Here is a 17,196-nt window from a genome sequence, read left to right on the forward strand (position 1 = left end):
TACACAGAACACTTTCCATATAATTTTAGAGTTTCATGTCCCATGTAGGCCATCCAAGGATCACTTAAGACCCCAGATTAGGAACCACTTTAGGAATGGAGAAGGTGACACCCAAAAAGGGGTTGGCCGCCAAATAAATGTGGAAGGATGAAGAGTTATATGTATGTTGTTAACATCAATGTGGGGACATCTGATTCAGTAGCACAGCCCTTACGTAAGACTATGCAAATCAATCAGTGCCATTGTAAGAGATTTTCCATTTGTGAAACCTCAAGTGTCCTGTTTTTCTGTAGGCCACAGGGAGCTAATCAAGAGTAAGTAAAGCTTTGGGACTGAGAACCTAGCTCAGCATAGGATTTGTGTCTGTGTAAATGAAGCCCCTGAACACCCAGTCAGGATTTTCTCCAGAAACAGCAAAGGAAAACAAGCAGGGGGTTTGATCCAGGGCTGGGGAGTGGCGTGGATGTGGTTCAGAATAACGGAGTTAGTTGAGAGGGTTATCTGCTATGGAATCCAGGTTAAATTGAGAATGAAAGCAAGACAGGAATACACTGTCATATTGAGAGAATGGCTTATGTTAGTATAGTTGGAGAATGTACTGGGGAGAAAGTGTAGAGATTCTTTTCTGGGAAAGGAATACTTTTGTTATTGTTTCAGTGGTTCAGCCACATGCTCTAGGAAGAGACCTGTACAGACCTGTAAGTCTAAGGTCTCTTGGTGGCATTTGCAAGGGATGAGGGTTAGCATTGCAAAATGCTTAGATTAGGGTGTGGGGAGCGTGCTTCTTGCTAGTGCTTCTGGGCATGTGTAACAGGGAGACACTTTGGATTACTTTTAGGGGAAGAAGCAAGAAAATGTACCTGTGGCCACATTCAGCACAGAGAGTAAATGTGAGCTGGAAGGAGTGAGGGATCGAGACAGAGTGCCTATTTAGGAGGAAGTTTGGCAATGGGTAAACTATTACCAGCACAAATGGAGTTTTGCTTGAGTCATCAACTTTCTCTCTGCTTTAATTTGAATGCCTAACGAACACGATTTTCTACCTCCTGATACTTGACATTTCTTGGTGTGGGTGTGCCTGGTTCTATAAAAGTTTCATATATAACATTGTGAATTTACCAAAAGAGAAACTAATGGATGATGATTCATGTCATTAAAGTGTTCAATAGCAGGGCTCCTTTGGACAGCTACCCAGATGTGTGCATTTCAGGATTTTGTAGATTGTGGTTATCTTGAAAAATTGGGAGAGGCAGAAAGTCTTAATGCTGAGGGCTAGAAAGATATTGACAGTGGGTTTGTAGTTTGTTTATTCAGTCATTCAAGATAGAATTTTGGGGAGCTGGGCACACAGCAATGAATAAGACAAAGACTGTGTAATCATAGATCTTTCATTCTAGTTGAGGGGGAAACAGAAAAGGAAATGGACAGGCACTCCACCTCAGCAACTCATGACAGGTCTAGAATGGGGAAGCAAGTACAGGTACTAGTTCTGGGTCTGAGGAAGTGGGGAGCACTGGGAAGGCAGGAGTGGCCATTTGTATCTAGATGAAGTGTTAGCTTCATGGAATCTTGCGGTGGAGTTGGGGGGAGAACTGGGTGAAGCGGTCAGAATCAGCAAAGGTGGGATAACAGGGCCCTATTAGGAGATCTGCCCACTGTGCTTGGAGGGCACAGGCTGGAGGCTAGGAGTGGCGGCCAGATCAAAAAAGCCTTGAACAGTTTGAGCTTTTTTTCTTCAGGCTATGGGGAGCCATTGGAGAGGTTTAAATAAAGGAATACTGTGGTCCAACGTATGTTTCATCAAAAGTTTAACCGTGTTGGGTCAAATTAGCCATTGAAAAGGTGTTGGAAACAAGTGCAGATTGGCAGCTGATCTTTTCACAATGAAATGTTCAGGCCAATTTAATCTTTGTCACACAAAGAAGATGCAAACATTCTGCTCTCAATGAAAGGCCCTTCACAGACACTTTATTTTCCTCAATAGTTTTGTATGCAACTCTAATGAGTAGTTTTCCATAATTCAGTGTATTGCTCCTGGAAAATATAGACAGTGGGGCAAATTTTCAGCCTATGCTGTCATTTTATGGATTAATTTCCATTAATGCTGACCTTTTGGCTTTCAGTGCATAATAAATATGAGTAAAACATCTGTTCATGTCGTTTCCCTGCTTTAAAACCTCTGCCGGCTCCCCATCGCTTACACTAGGAAACAGTCCAAACTCATTGCCTTGGCATACGGGACCCTCCATAAACATGCCTTTCCAGCTCATCTTGGTCATTTCTCCCTATTCTGTTCATTTTCAGACTCCCTGAGCACATGCTGTTATTCCTCCACGCTGATACTTATGTTCTCTTTGCCTGGATGCCTTTATTCACCTTGCCTGCCATGGGTATTTTTATTCAGTCCTTCAAGGCTCAGCACACTTGCCACCTTCTCTCTGACCCTCCTTCATGAGTGGCATTAATCTCTCCCTTACCTGCATCCCCATAGCACTCTCTGTGTCCCCTGTGCTAGCCCTAACTTCATCATATTTTAACTCTTAGGGGTCTTTCTTCCCCTCAAGCCCATGAGTTAGTGAAGGGCAGGGCCCACATCTTGTCCATCTTTGTTTTCCTGGCTTTGTAGCCCACTGCCTGGCACATGGCTGATGCTCTGTGACTGTGTGGAACTAAGTCGTATGTTTTGGATTTCTGTTTATAAGAGCTCCATCAACAAACAACAAGTATTGGCAAGGATGTGGCGAAAAGGGAACCCTCATGCACTGTTGGTGGGATTGCAAATTGGTGCAGCCACTGTGGAAAACACTATGCAGTTTCCTTAAAAAATAAAACATAGACGTACCTTATGACCCACCAATTCCACTTCTGGGTATTTATCCAAAACATCAATTCAAAAAAATATATGCACCCCTATGTTTACTGCAGCACTATTCACAATAGCCAAGATGTGGAATCTACCAAAATGCCCATCAGTAGACAATTGGATAAAAACAATTGTGGTACATTTATACAATGGAGTATTACTCTGCCATAAAAATGTGTGAAATCTTACCATTTGCAGCAACATGGATGGACCTAGAGTATACAATGCTAAATGAAATAAGTCAGACAGAGAAAGACAAATACCATATGATCTCACTTATATGTGGAATCTAAAGAACAGAACAAGCGAACAAACAAAACAGGAGACTCATAGTTACAGAGAACCAACTGGTGGTTGCTAGATGGGAGGGAGGGTTGGGGGATGGGAGAGAAAGGTGAAGGGATTAGGAAGCACAAATTGGTGGTCACAAAATAGTCATGGGGATGTAAAGCATAGGGAATATAGTCAATAATATTGTAACAGCTGTGTATAGTACCGGGTGGGTACTAGACTAGTCAGGGGGATCAGTTCATAAATTATATAAATGCCTAACTACTGCACTGTACACCTGAAACAAGTATAAAATAATATTGAATGTCAACTATAACGAAAAAAAAAATATAGTCACGGGATGTAAACTACAGCACAGGAAATATAGTCAGTGGTATTTTAATAGCTATGTATGGTACCAGATGGGTAGTAGACTTGTTGGGTTATCACTTTGTGAGGTGTGTAAATGTCTAATCATCTTGTTTTGAAACTTAAAAAAGAAAAAAACAAAAACAACACTCCAGAAGAGCACTCAGGGAATGATGGCAGAGCAAGTGTCACTTTTGTAACCAGCCAGTCAGTGGGATCTAATGCTAGAGTGTAGGATTCTTAGACATTGACACCTAAGGATTCTAGTGAGGAGCCCTTTTGGTGTTTTTTGTTTGTTTGTTTTTTACTGGGAACTCATCTCTTACTAAATATTGGAGGGATTTTTTTTTAGCCATAAGGAAGTGAAACTGGGTAGGTTATTTTTTTCTCTTTTAGTTTCCTTAGTAGCTTTGTTGAGATACAATTCACATACCATACAACTCACTTATTTAAAGTGTATATTTCAATGGTTTTTAGTATATTCACAGATATGAGCAATTATCACCACAGTCAATTTTGGAACATTTTCATCACGGTTATTTACTTGAGACTTTCAAAAAACTTTCATAAGGGTCAACACCTGTGACTCTCCTTTCAAATGGTATCTCTGGTGACAGGAGGTTTGTCATAGGGAGGAAACTGGCTTTAAAAAGAAAACGAAAGAGTATAGATAGGGTAGGCATTTTTTTTTTTTTTTTTTAGAGACAAATGTGTAAAAAAGCTGAATAGCCAAGGGATGGTTACCCAGCGATGCTGGTCTAACACCCTTTCCTAAGAGTTGAGAAAGGCCAAACTACAGGAGCTGTACCACAGAGAAACCCCATAATGCTGGATAATGTGGGAAGGAAAGCGAGATGAGTTTCTGGATGAACAAGAGCTGGGGAAATGATTGAAACTCATTAATAGGAGAATAAGTTCTGAACTTGATTATACTCAGCTAAAGGGAACATAAGAGTGATCGTAGACTGGACACTGAGGGCAGTCTGCACAGGATGTATTAGGGCCAACAGGACAGTAAAATGGGGTTGCCAATAGGACTTTGGCAACCATCTATAGACTCCTGTCTCACCTCACCAAAAGACAGAACCTAGCCAAAGAGGGTATGTATACTTGTTTAATCCTGAGTGGGTAGATGGGATGTACATGAATCAGGTCCCCATATACTGGAATATTTTACCAAAAACTGCGGCATCTCCTGACATTTTAAAGAGGCAATCTTAAGAAAAATCAAAGGAGCTATCACTTATTTGCTTTAAATAGCTTTTAGAATACTCATATATTATCTCATGAAACGGTGTAGACTGAAAGTATTGGTAGGTTCAAAAAAGGCAGAGAGAATTTAGATGAATGGAAAGATGCAATACGACCAATTATGGAAAATGAAAATATTTTTAAAAGATGCATTTTTGCCCTTGTAAAGGTTGATTTTCAAAATGGGGCCCATCAATTTTCATTGCTCCATTATCAGGAGCAGATTAATGGGATGGGTACACCAATGGTTGGATCCAGTGTAGGAAATGATGTGTGGCTGCTTTATAGATTACTGAGATTTTGTAACTAAATAGGCTTGTATTGCTTTGTATTCAAATGGACACACACAGGACCTTTAGGTTTTTATATTTTCATTGAGTGCAAGTAAACCAGCTTGGTAAATCCACATACCTATAGAACACCAGTGCACTTTATGTTTTGCTTTGCTTAAGAATGCAAGGTATGTTATGGTTCTGTTGATAAAATTCAGGAAAAAATCAATGAGGTTCAGGTTATAAATCAGTTGGTGGGCACATAATGAATACCGTCTAATTTCTCCTTGTATGAACGAATTATCTGCAGTAATCTTGTACGAGCATACATCTACGTGAACTTGTTCTTTGGTTTGTTAGAAAGCCATTGTGTATAACCAAGGCACATTTTTTTCATTTTGTTAATAAGGGTTTGCTAAAGACTAGAAACAATGTTCTTCTAGTTTTAAAAAGGTACTTTGCCATTCTCTCAATTTATTCAAGCCTTTCTTTTCATTTTTATTTCTTTTTGTCTTATCTTTGAGTCATATAAATGCTTATTAGCACAAAGGGAACATAAAAGGTCAGGAGTGATTGAATTCAAATCAGAGTTCCTACCTGTCAGAAAGCATATTGAATACAATTGTAATTATTGGTTAAAATGAAATTTTGGGGTATAGCATTCATTGAAATTTATTCATTTGTAGATAACCTAGATTATTTGCATAATATTTGAGTTGGCTGTAATGAAAAGCGCTTGTTAACCCAGTTGGAACTAATCATATAATGTGCATGTAGACTTATTTCATGACTTTAAAAAAATAATATAAATTCGCTGTAGGTTTTTAAAAATAGTTCTTCAGTTTATATAAGTTGCTAAATAGACTTGGGATAGGGAAGTAATATGGCATTTAAAAAGATTCCCTTCCTGTGCGAAAACTCTAGAAGACAAAAATGCATTTTATTTTCCTCAATGTTTCTATGTTAGATTGAAATACCTTTCAAATCTCATTTTGTTGATTCTTAGAACAGTAAGTTCTTCCTAAATTAAAGCTGGGATCTGAAAATTAATTCTGAAAGCCTTAGCAATGACTTATACCTCTCTCTTTGTGTGCTGCCATTTGGGCTTGGCAGGCATACATGTCAGATCAGTCTCCATGTATTATTCAGATAGTTATCCCTCATGAATCACAAGAGCTTCTGGCTTTGTAGTTCTCATGGCTGTCTTCTAGGTTCTGTGGAGGATACTGAGATGAATTAGACAGGGTCACTTGACAATATCTTACTGTTGTTTTTTTTTCGTGTGTGTGTGTGTAATTTGATTTTTTACCCACTTGAAATTGAATCTGCCAACTCCTTGTGTGTGTGTGTGTGTGTGTGTGTAATTTGATTTTTTACCCACTTGAAATTGAATCTGCCAACTCCTTTTCCCAAAGTAAAAGACCTAATGTGCTAATTCCTACTCATTGATGACAAATGCTAAGGTGGAAGCAACAGCTTAGAAATGCAAAACTCCTTGTGCAATTACAACAGGGTGATGAGAAGGCAAGATCTCACTTTGGTTGAAATGATAGCATAGTTTGAGGAAGCTTTAACAAATACCAAAATGCAAAATCCATCCAAGGAAATGAAATATGGTAGGAGCAAGGGTGGGGAAATGTTTTGTTTTTGTTAAGTTCACTGTACATAGGTTTATATATACCATGGTTAAGAGCACTGGCTCTGGAGTCCATCAAATACACTGTGTGACACTGGACCTGCCTAATTCTCAATTTCCTCATCTGTAAAATGGGCATAATAAAAGCTCCCTTGCAGGGTTTTGAAAGAATTAAATGAAATAATAGATATAAAAATGCTTAACTTGTTATATAGTAATGTTCAGTGTAAGTGGCAGAGAAAGTATGAGTGTAGTCCTCCTAAGGAGACTAATAAGCAAGCTACCCACAAAGCAGTTCCGTGCTATATATGAGTAAATGCCACAGTGGTCGGTGAAGACAGTGAGGGCCGTAGGTGAGAGAGGTTGGAGGTCGGGCTGTCAGAGGAATAGCAGAAGCCAAGGTATGGATTGGGGATAAGCATAACCCAACAGTATCATGAAAAGTGTGATTTTTCCCTTAGTTAGATTTAAGAAAGGTTAGTGTCTTGAATGAAGTTTGTAGGTGGGTTTTTGTGCCAAGATTTGGCCCAAAAAACAATCTTTATTGAAATATGTTCACGTCTATTTTGCCAAGTTGGATTGTGCTAATTAAAAAGATGGCCTTCTCTCCCCTAGCATCATCACCAGATTATATCAATTCAGAGGTGCTTCAGTACTTGGAGTTCCTAACTGGGAAAGAAGGAAAGAAATTAGTTGGTGAAGGTAATCACATGATTTAGAAAAGAAAGGGTCAGAACCAAGTGAAATACTGTTCATTTGAACCTTATGAAAAAGGTCCTTAGTTATGGTTTGTTGCCAAGCTGTGTAGGGTCTTCCTCTAGAAATCTCCAGTCTGCAGTAGTGACATTTCTCACTTCTGTTAGTTACAGCACAACTTTTGCTGCTCCTCATCCTCACACACCACTCTTCAACAGTTACCTGGTCTCTGATCTTAAAGGAGTTTTTCAACAAAAGTAGAAGACAAGATGAAATGATTGGGGACCACACATACCCATACAGGGAAATCCTTCTAATAAATGTGAATAGATGGGCTCACACACTTTAGCATGCAAAAACACTTGTTCACTTGCTTTGTTGGAACAAGATGTGGCTATCAGAGGTTGTGTCAGATGCAGGGAAGCCAAATGGGGTTTAATTTACAACAGCTTCAGTGGTCAACTTAATGGCTTGGTGTGGGTTTATCTGCCCCCCCCCCCCATTAGACTGAGCTTCTCAAGGGCAGGGTCTGGTTCTTTTTCATCTCGATATTACCATGCACTAGCAGAGAGCCTGGACCTTCGCAGGGACTTGATAAATGTGCCTTATAACAAACTCACTTTCTTGTCTGCCTTCCCAGAAATTGCATGTCCCCAGTGGCCATTTTGAATGCAAAGTGTTAATTTTAAGATATTCTGTGGCGAAAGCACTTCAAACTCTGCTACAAATGCCTGAAACAAAAGGGGAGCTGAATGCCCAGGGTGTCTGAAGAAATACCCAAGGGAGGGAGGTGGAGGAATGATGGGAAGGAGAGACTCATCGAGTAACCCTCTCTTTTTGGGTATGTTACTTCTCTCCTAAGAGTGTTTTATCTTCAGTAAGAATATGTTCAGATGCCATTGAAACAGTAGTGTGACAGCAATATTGTGAAAATGCGCTTCTCATTTTTGGGTTAAATCATTCTCTTTCTTAAACCAGTTGTTGCCATGCTTTTTTTTGCACTGAAAATTAATTTGGAGAATGAGGTGGTGGTGGTGGTGGTGTAGGGAGAGTTTTGGGATGGCCCTGTGCCCCACTGCCAAGCTTTCTGTCTGCCTCTGGTCTCCCTCCGATTGTGCTTCAGGAGGGATTGTGTGAAGTCAGTGTTCACTTTAGTCTTACAGAAGAGACATTCTTAGAATTCTTAAGGAGAACTCGTTTCTAAAGGAAAAGATTCACCGGTAAACTCATGACCTTTGGTCTGATATGTAAGCAGAAGTGACCCAGGCTGATTTCTTGTTGACAAAGAAATATTTTGTGATTGTTATTGTGTTTTAAATGAAATTGAAATTATATGGTTAAGTTTCTAATGATAGCATAAATAGGCTTGCTAGTCATGTGTGCTTTTAAATACATAAGTGGTTGATGGGTGAATGTCTACATATTTCTTCTAGGATTGCCAGCTTGGTTTTATATTTATACAGATACAGTTATGATTAAGGATCAGTCATCCTGTACAGGATGCACAGGAACCCCCACAAAATCCTAAATCTAAGGATTTGATGCTGTTAGTGACTACTTAGGATTCTTGTTTCCTTCTCCTTGGACCAAGAAGCAGACTGTAACGAAATCTGTACTGATAAGTTTCCTGTTTCATTCTCTGTCCTTTCACTCTATGTTAAAAATCAGACAGTTATCTCAGTCTGTGGAATTGAGCATTTCTTCACAGTTTTAGGGTTTACACATGGAAGCTCATTTAGATTTGGTCCTTAGCGACCGGAGTAAGCCTAGAAGAGTGCACTGTGCCCCGAACCATGGCATAAAGATGATGTTTTCTATTTTATTTTATTAGAGATAAGGAAAATACTGATTTATTTTATGGGGATGATGTAAGCTTACTGTTTCAGTAAATGTATTTCAATAAAGAGATTTGATTTGAAGAAAAAAATGAAGTGTATGATAATACAGAAGTTGTGCCAAAAATCTTGAATATTGCATGTGAATAAGTCAAGTCTTGGGAACACTGATAAGAAAAGAAAAAGGATCAGCACTGGAAGACCTAGATTTGAATTCTGGTTCTGCTACTAAATATAGACAGTTGATCTTAAGCCTTGAGCCAGTTTCTTCATGTATAAAGTTGAAATGACAGTATTTTCCTTGTCTACTGGAAAGGTTTTAGTGTGAAATAGGTAGAATGTATATTGAAAGTTCAACAACAGAAAATGAATAATATGACTAGCAAGTATGTCAAGAGACATTAGGAATCAATGAATGAGAACTTTTAAAGGTAAACCTTTTTTAAAAAATTTTCCTTCATGGTGAAAACTAAGTAGGTTCCAAATTTCAGTTGACAGTTTTCCTGTCACTACTTAGGAAGGGAAGTCTGAAACATATGCTTCCTTCAGTCCAGATTGTATAAATGTTTTTGCCTTTTACTTAACACTGCTACAGAACTGTATAGCAGTGCACAGTGGGACTTTGCTATTATTTGAGTGTTTATAAAGTACCATTTATTACAAGACAGTTTTCTTGATTATGAAAAAGCACCTTTCAGGCTAGTCAGTGCACAAACTAGCAGGAAGAGAAAATTACAGACCTGAGATATGACCCTTTTTGTGTGTGATAGAAGCTTTATTTAAAGTATAAGTCTAATAATAAAAGATAGATAGGAAGGTTCGATAAGGGATATGTTCTAGACTGCAGGGCAGAACCACCATTAAATCATGATAATTCAAGAAGTCAAAGGTTTCCTTGTCTCTAATGCCAACAGAATTACAAGATTCCTACTGGAAGGGAAATGTAGGGTGCAGTTTTTTGGGACTGACTCCTCTCCCACTTCTAGTTTAAATTGTGCTTATTTATTTATTTATTTATTTATTTATTTTTAATTAAAGTTTATTGGGGTGGCAATTGTTAGTAAAGTTACATAGGTTTCAGGTGTACAATTCTGTAATACATCATCTACATATCACATTGTGTGTTCACCCAGAGTCAGTTCTCCTTCCATCACCATATATTTGAATTGTACTTTTATTCCCTGGGATGGGGTGGAGAAATAAATGGGGATTGGAATCAGGGGTGCGATAGGCTAGTGGCTCAGGCCTAGATCTTCTATTAGGGGAAGCTTTGTGAGACCCAGAGAGCCACCCCAACCTTTCCTGTAATTGAGTTACCCCTGACAAAGGAAGTAGGAATGAAGACCCAGAATGCTTAGTTTTTTCAGTTTAAAATGAAAAGTGAAACGTTGTTTTATATAACATGAATATATGGCCTTCAAAAGACAAGGGGAGCTGTGAGTTTCATTTTTAGAGGGTATATACTGTGCATTTAAATAAGTGATTCATTTTGATATATGCTTTTCCATATTAATTTGTCAACTACATTACAAAGCTGAAGGAGCATTTTTTTTTTTCTTTCTCAAAGTTACTTGGAGCAGGTGCTTGTGAAATTATTGTACAGAGAGGTTAATAGATGCTAATTTAACAGGTTAAACATTGAAATTTGAGGACTGTTTTGCAATCTGTATTGCGGGGATAGTTGGCAACAACGGCAAGACTTTGGAATTATTTTCAGTGCCTAAAGCTTGCCTTCTTAGATGGGGCTTAAATAATTTAACTGCTCTGAGAAATTGATCACAGACTTTGAGTGTTAGAGCTGGAAGCTGCAGTCACAGTTTCTTTTTACTTGGGTCCACGAGAACATGTTACATATGGGACAAGGGGGTCCAATTTTCTTATCAGAAACTCTCTGAGTTCCCCACATAGGATTTCATTTTCCTATTTTGACTCATTTTGCACAAGTATTCACAAACATGATGGGGATGATCTGCTTGATTTGATCTCATGGTTCTACAAATCCAAATTTAGGACTTGAAATGAAGTATATCTTTGTTAGGATATTTCCCCCAGCTTTATTGAGGTATAATTGAAAAATAAAAGTGTATATATTTAAAGTGTACAGTGTGATGATTTAATATATGTATGGATTGCAAAGTGATTACCACAATCAAGTTGCTTAACACATCTATCACTTCACATAGTTACCTTTTTTGTGTGTGCAGTGACAGTTTTTAAGGTCTACTCTTTCAGCAGCTTTCAAGTACACAAAACAGTGTTGTTAATTCTAGTCACGATGCTGTACGTTGGATCCTCAGAATTTACTCATAACCGAAAGTCTTTGATCAACATCTCCCCATTTTCCTTCATTCTTCTGCCCTTGGCAGCCATCATTCTACTTTTCTGTAGATTTTATGTATCAGTGAGCTCATACAGTATTTGTCTTTGTCTGGCTTATTTCACTTAGCATGATGCCCTCCTGATTTACCCAGGTTGTCACAAATGACAAAATTTTCTTCTTTCTCATGGCTGAATAATATTTCATTATATATAGAAAACACATTTTTCTTTATCCATTCATCTGTAGATGGTCACTTAAGTTGTTTCTATATCATGATTGTTTCTGTATCTTAGGTTGTTTCTATATCTTGGGTTGTTTCTATATTTTGAATAATGCTGCAGTGAACATGTGAGTGCACATATCTCTTCGAGAAAGTGATTTTGTTTCCTTTAAATATATGCCCAGAAGTGGGATTGCTACATGATATAGTAGTTCTATTTTTAATTTTTAGAGAAACCTCCATACCATTTTTGTTTCGATCTTTTAGACCTGTTGACCATTGATTCTTATTGGTCATGTGGTTTACTCTAATTTTTTTAAGTAATCTTATGGAGGAAGATCTGAGATGCCCTTCAGATATGGACCTGCACTATCACTGTAACCTATTGGGCACTGTGTATTGTAAAAACCATCCTCAAAGGATTGTGTGGATACAGTGTACTGGAGACTGCCTCAAGTACTGTGTACAGGAATATTAATATAACCCCTATTCCATTATGATACTAAGTTTTAATGTATCTTAAATTCATCCATTGTGATAAGTTTTAATATATCTAAAATTCAAGTTATCTTTCTACAGTTTTTATTATAAATTTTTTAAGAAAAAATAGTTTAGTTTGATTTAAGTAAAATGTTATTATTAGAAATCATATATATATATATATATATATACACACACACACACATACACACACCTTGATTTAGAATAGTGTGTTGAGACATGGCTCTGGTTCAATTTGAATATCTCAAAGTTCATTCAACAATTAATGAATGTTTTAGGTACTGGGGTTAGAGCAGTGAACTAATTAATAAAGGAAAATCCCTGCCCTTAGATAGACAGAGAGGTGAAATAGATGGCGTATCAGATCGTGGTTAAGTTCAGTGAGGGAAAAGACGATAGGAAGGTAGGTGATGGTACCTTATTCCAAGTTCTGTATCTTGAACATTAGTATCTTCTTGTATTTCTGAGGGGAGGAAAGGCTGCATGAGCTAGAAAGAACAGAACTTTTGTAGTCATAGACCCAGGTTTGAATTCCAGCTCTGAAGGTGGCCAAGTTACTTAACCTGAATTGAGTCCAGGATTTCCTCATCTGTAAAATGAGGACAAAAATTAAACTCATTTCATAGAGTTGCTATGAGTATTACATGAACAAATGTAGAGAAAGCACTTGGCATGGTGCCTGGCATATAGAAAGTGCTCAGTAAACACTATTACTCTTATTAATAAATCATATCCTAGATTTTTCAGAGTCACTGACTGAGCTCTTTATAACTTTAGCCTGTCAGTGGTCAGGTCTTCTGGAAGTCCAACAGAGATCCGCTGACTTTGCCACCTGGAACCTCACCCTTTTATGTCCTGACCACTGGATCAAACATCTCCAGTATGCCATACGGGTGCTTGCCTCCACTGTGCTGGAACTTGATACATCCTTTGGACAGCATGCCTGGTACAGAGTAGGCATATGAATGTTGATACTTTCTCCCCTTCAGTTACCCAGTGAATAGCACATGTACAGTCAGTATCAACTGACAGGCTTCCAATATACCACTTTTCGCTTTACTTTAAATTCAGTATATTTTTGGAAGGCACATGGATAAGCAGAATTCAGTGCTCTTTCATCAGAACTCTTGTCTTTAGCAGAGAAGTCTGTGCATGTATGTATGTGTTTGGTGTGTGCATCTAGTTATGGGGACTATTTCTTTTGTAAAAAGTGTCTCCATTAAGTGCTTATTATCATCTGTAATCCCTTCTTTTGTGAAATAATGTATCTTTAGCACGTGGAGAGACTCATGGGCATTAGCCCACATTAACTTTTCTTTTTGTCTCTTATTAAGGAGAAGACCAAAGTGGTCGAGCCCTTGGATTATGAGAATGTCATCAACCAAAGAAAAACCCAGATTTTCAGTGACCCCCTGAGAGACCTGCTTATGTTTCCAATGGAAGATATATCCGTGAGTTCACAAGAACTTTTTAAAAGAAAAAAACCCTGCATTTGCCAAGCCAATTCTTACAGCAAGAATGCTCCTTGTCTTGTAGATCTCGGTGATAAGTCGTCAGCGCAGAACGGTACAGTCCACTGTACCAGAAGACGCTGAGAAAAGGGCCCAGAGTTTGTTTGTCAAAGAGGTAAGAGGCTCAAAGTCCACAGAGGAATATTCATCATATATCTAAACTATTCTTCCTTTACTGTAAATGAAAAATAAAAATTGCTGTATCTTAACTGACCTACATAACAAGTCTCTATGATGTGATACAGAGGATACAGCTTGAACACTTTCACAGGTATAGCATGTGTTCTTAGTCTTTTTCTTTTGGATTTGAATACGGTCTGCACTTGGAGTCAGTACTTCAGTGCTGCCATTTGGTTTAGGGAGACACAGTTAATCCCCAGAGGAAGATCCCAGTACCAACATTTCCCAAATGATTAAAAAGTGGATATATGTGTACTTTTCTACGTATCAAATTACGATTCCTCTTTTCTTTCAGTGTATTAAAACCTACAGCACAGATTGGCATGTGATAAACTACAAGTATGAAGATTTCTCTGGGGACTTTCGAATGTTGCCATGGTAAGTTCAGAATTCAAGGGAAACCTTCAAAAGGAGAATTATGAAACATTTTAGTTTTTTTTTAACCACTTGTGAAACTTGTTAGTTATAATTTATGGTAAAGCAAAACGTAAACCAACCAGCATATTTCATAAATGCAGTATTTTGGGTAATTGAATATGTTTTAACTCTGCTCGCTGAAACTTTTTCCAAAATGCGTGAGTTCACTTTTTGGCTTTGGTGTATCTATATTGATATATAAAATCATCTTTATTTGATTCTGGGTAACTTAGTGAGCATTTCCGTGGTGTCAATGAGAAAGCTATTTGGCTCGATTTGATGACTCCAGACAGCTCTTGACAAAAGGGCATCTCTTTCAGTTGAGTTGAAGAACTGCTGTGAGCACACTAGCCCAGGAGCCAGACTGTCAGGGTTCAGATCTTATTTCTACCACATACTACCTAGATGACATTGGGCCAGTCACTCAAATTGTTTGAGCCCTCACTTTTCTCCCTTTTCTTGTCCATAATGCTACCAGCCTCAAAGGATATGCTTTGGAGAAATAAGACTTTGTGTAGGCTTTTGTGGTTTTCAAAGCACTTTCACAGAGGAGAAACCTGAGTCTTAAAGATGTCCTTTAAAACTGAATCCTAAGATGATCAGCCCAAGGTCATACAGCAAACAGATGGAAGAGCCAGAATTACATACACTATGTTGCTTTTCGACCTGGTGAAAGTTAAGGTTCTGCCACCACTAACAGCTCTGGCACACATCCTTTGGCAATTTCTGCCCTCCCCTGACAAAGTATCTGGGCTTAGTTATGTCTTTGCTGCTGGCTGCACATGTGGGAGTTTTTATATAAAAAGTAATATAAGTTTAGTCAGAGGGGAGAATCTGAGTTTGGAAGGGAGCAAAGAATTTTTCCTCCTCATGTCTTGGCATTTTCTTGGTTGTGAAAGAAAGAAGTCTGCTCATCTTGTTTTGTTTGTTCTGTTCAGTGTCTAAGACAATTCTCTTGCATTTTCAGCAAGTCTCTGAGACCAGAAAAGATTCCCAATCATGTATTTGAAATTGATGAGGACTGTGAGAAAGATGAGGTAAAGATGGGGGCGACTATACTGGTTTTTTCAAAATCATTTCTGCTATGAGAGATTTCCTTGAGAAAAGATGAGGGAAAGACATGTTTTTGAATGATCTGTGGCCAGCTTTCAAACTAATGAGTGTTTCTCAAAATTAAAAAAAAAATTATATATATATATATATATATATATATATATATATATATATATATATATATATATATATTTGTGTTTCCAAATGGAATTGAGAAAAAAATCAAGTGAAATGGGCTGTGATTTTTATATAAACATGTTTTCCCACCTGTGGGACATGGTTGTGGAGTTGCTTTTCCCGCAGTAGGCATGTGGTGTGGTGATTCATCTGGACTCTCCTGCCTGATAGATCCCTCATAGGACAGATGGCCTGGATGTGACATTTTTGAGATGCAGTTTGCCTGTTTACATAATGCAGAAGACTTTCCCAGAAAATGGGTCATACATTTTAGTAAATATCGAGTGCCTACTGTTTGTGCAGCAAAAAGCCTGTCATTCTATAGTCAAAAATTTCAAGTTTAATCAGACATCTTCACGGAGGAAAAGGGAACTTTATGCTTTAATTAGAAAATGGGGTGGGGCCTAGTTCGTGTCCCACCAAATATTTAATTAGATGGCTGGCTGCTGTTTCACTGATGGTTTTTGCTTTATTTCAGGATTCATCTTCCTTATGTTCTCAGAAGGGTGGTGTGATAAAACAGGGCTGGTTGCATAAAGCAAATGTAAATAGCACCATCACAGTTACCATGAAGGTAAGAAGTAGTTATGTTGTTTTATCATTTTAAGGATAGTCTCATGAGTAGCCTGTCTAGAAACATGTCTTCTAAAAAATCGTAGATGAGCGCTAGCAAAAAAAAAACACACAAAAAAAACCCCACACACAAAAAAACAAAAAACAAAACTTTAATGAGAGGATTCTCACAGATGCGTGGAACTGTAAAAATCTGAAACCTCAGGATGAATTTAGAAGTGCAACTTTTTAAAGAAATGTAATTATTATCTTCTGAATCAATGAGTTTAAAAAGGAGGCTGTCAGTTGAATGAATAAAAGAGCTTTGAAAGAAAACGGCATCAAAGGTTCCTATGTGGAAATGAATGCAATTACTAGAAGGATAGCATAATCCATTTGTCTAGCAAAAATTAATTAGAGCTTCTTACATGCTGGTCACTGTGGGGAAAAAAATGGTTATGTAAGATGGGGTCCCGGTCCTTCCATAGCCTCTAGACTGGATAAGAAACATGGCAGATTAACTGCTATATAAAGCAGTACGTTAATACTATCAGAGCTAGAGAGCTTTGTAGTTTGGCCAGAATAGTGAGTTTGTGTAAGGGGTTTGTGTCAGACAAAGGTAGAAACAGAGAGATAAAGTTGTACAGAGCTTTGAATACCTCAGACATGAGGTTGGCTTTGTTTGGAAAGCTGTGAAGAGCTATTAAAATTGGAAGTAAGACTAACAAGCTACTTGAAGATTCTGAGCAGAGAAACAAATTATTCCCTGATACCAAATATAACCGTTCTTTCAGATATTCAATGTAAGATCATGTGGTTTGCTGAGGGTGATTCATACTTCCATTACATTTTGAAGGTCATTCTATCTTTCCCATTGCCTGCAAGCAGAAACCATGGGTGTCTACCAAGGGAAGACTCAAATTTTATCTTAATTTAATATTTTGCCTGCTGCTTTCCGTTTAGTGGTTATGTCCTGTTCTCACTTTCATTTTCAAGCTCTGAAAATAACGAATCAAAGTTGTAGGATGATTCTTGTGTGTCTCCTGTACCTAATCAAGGACCTCCACACATGG

General features: G+C 38.0%; 1 protein-coding gene across 2 annotated transcripts in view; it reads left to right on the forward strand.

The window, feature by feature from the left end:
- Positions 1-17,196, forward strand: part of DOCK11 (dedicator of cytokinesis 11) — a 212,592-nt gene that overhangs the window by 31,931 nt on the left and 163,465 nt on the right. For both annotated transcript variants that reach the window (XM_019717035.3, XM_074323192.2), the window contains exons 2-6: positions 13,568-13,684; positions 13,770-13,859; positions 14,220-14,302; positions 15,309-15,378; positions 16,050-16,145. In XM_019717035.3, coding sequence (XP_019572594.2) covers positions 13,568-13,684; positions 13,770-13,859; positions 14,220-14,302; positions 15,309-15,378; positions 16,050-16,145 — 456 coding nt within the window. The remainder of the gene's footprint in view (positions 1-13,567; positions 13,685-13,769; positions 13,860-14,219; positions 14,303-15,308; positions 15,379-16,049; positions 16,146-17,196) is intronic.

The sequence above is a fragment of the Rhinolophus sinicus genome, chromosome 18, assembly GCF_057876585.1.
Source record: "Rhinolophus sinicus isolate RSI-liver-muscle chromosome 18, RSI-T2T, whole genome shotgun sequence".
NCBI lineage: Eukaryota > Metazoa > Chordata > Mammalia > Chiroptera > Rhinolophidae > Rhinolophus > Rhinolophus sinicus.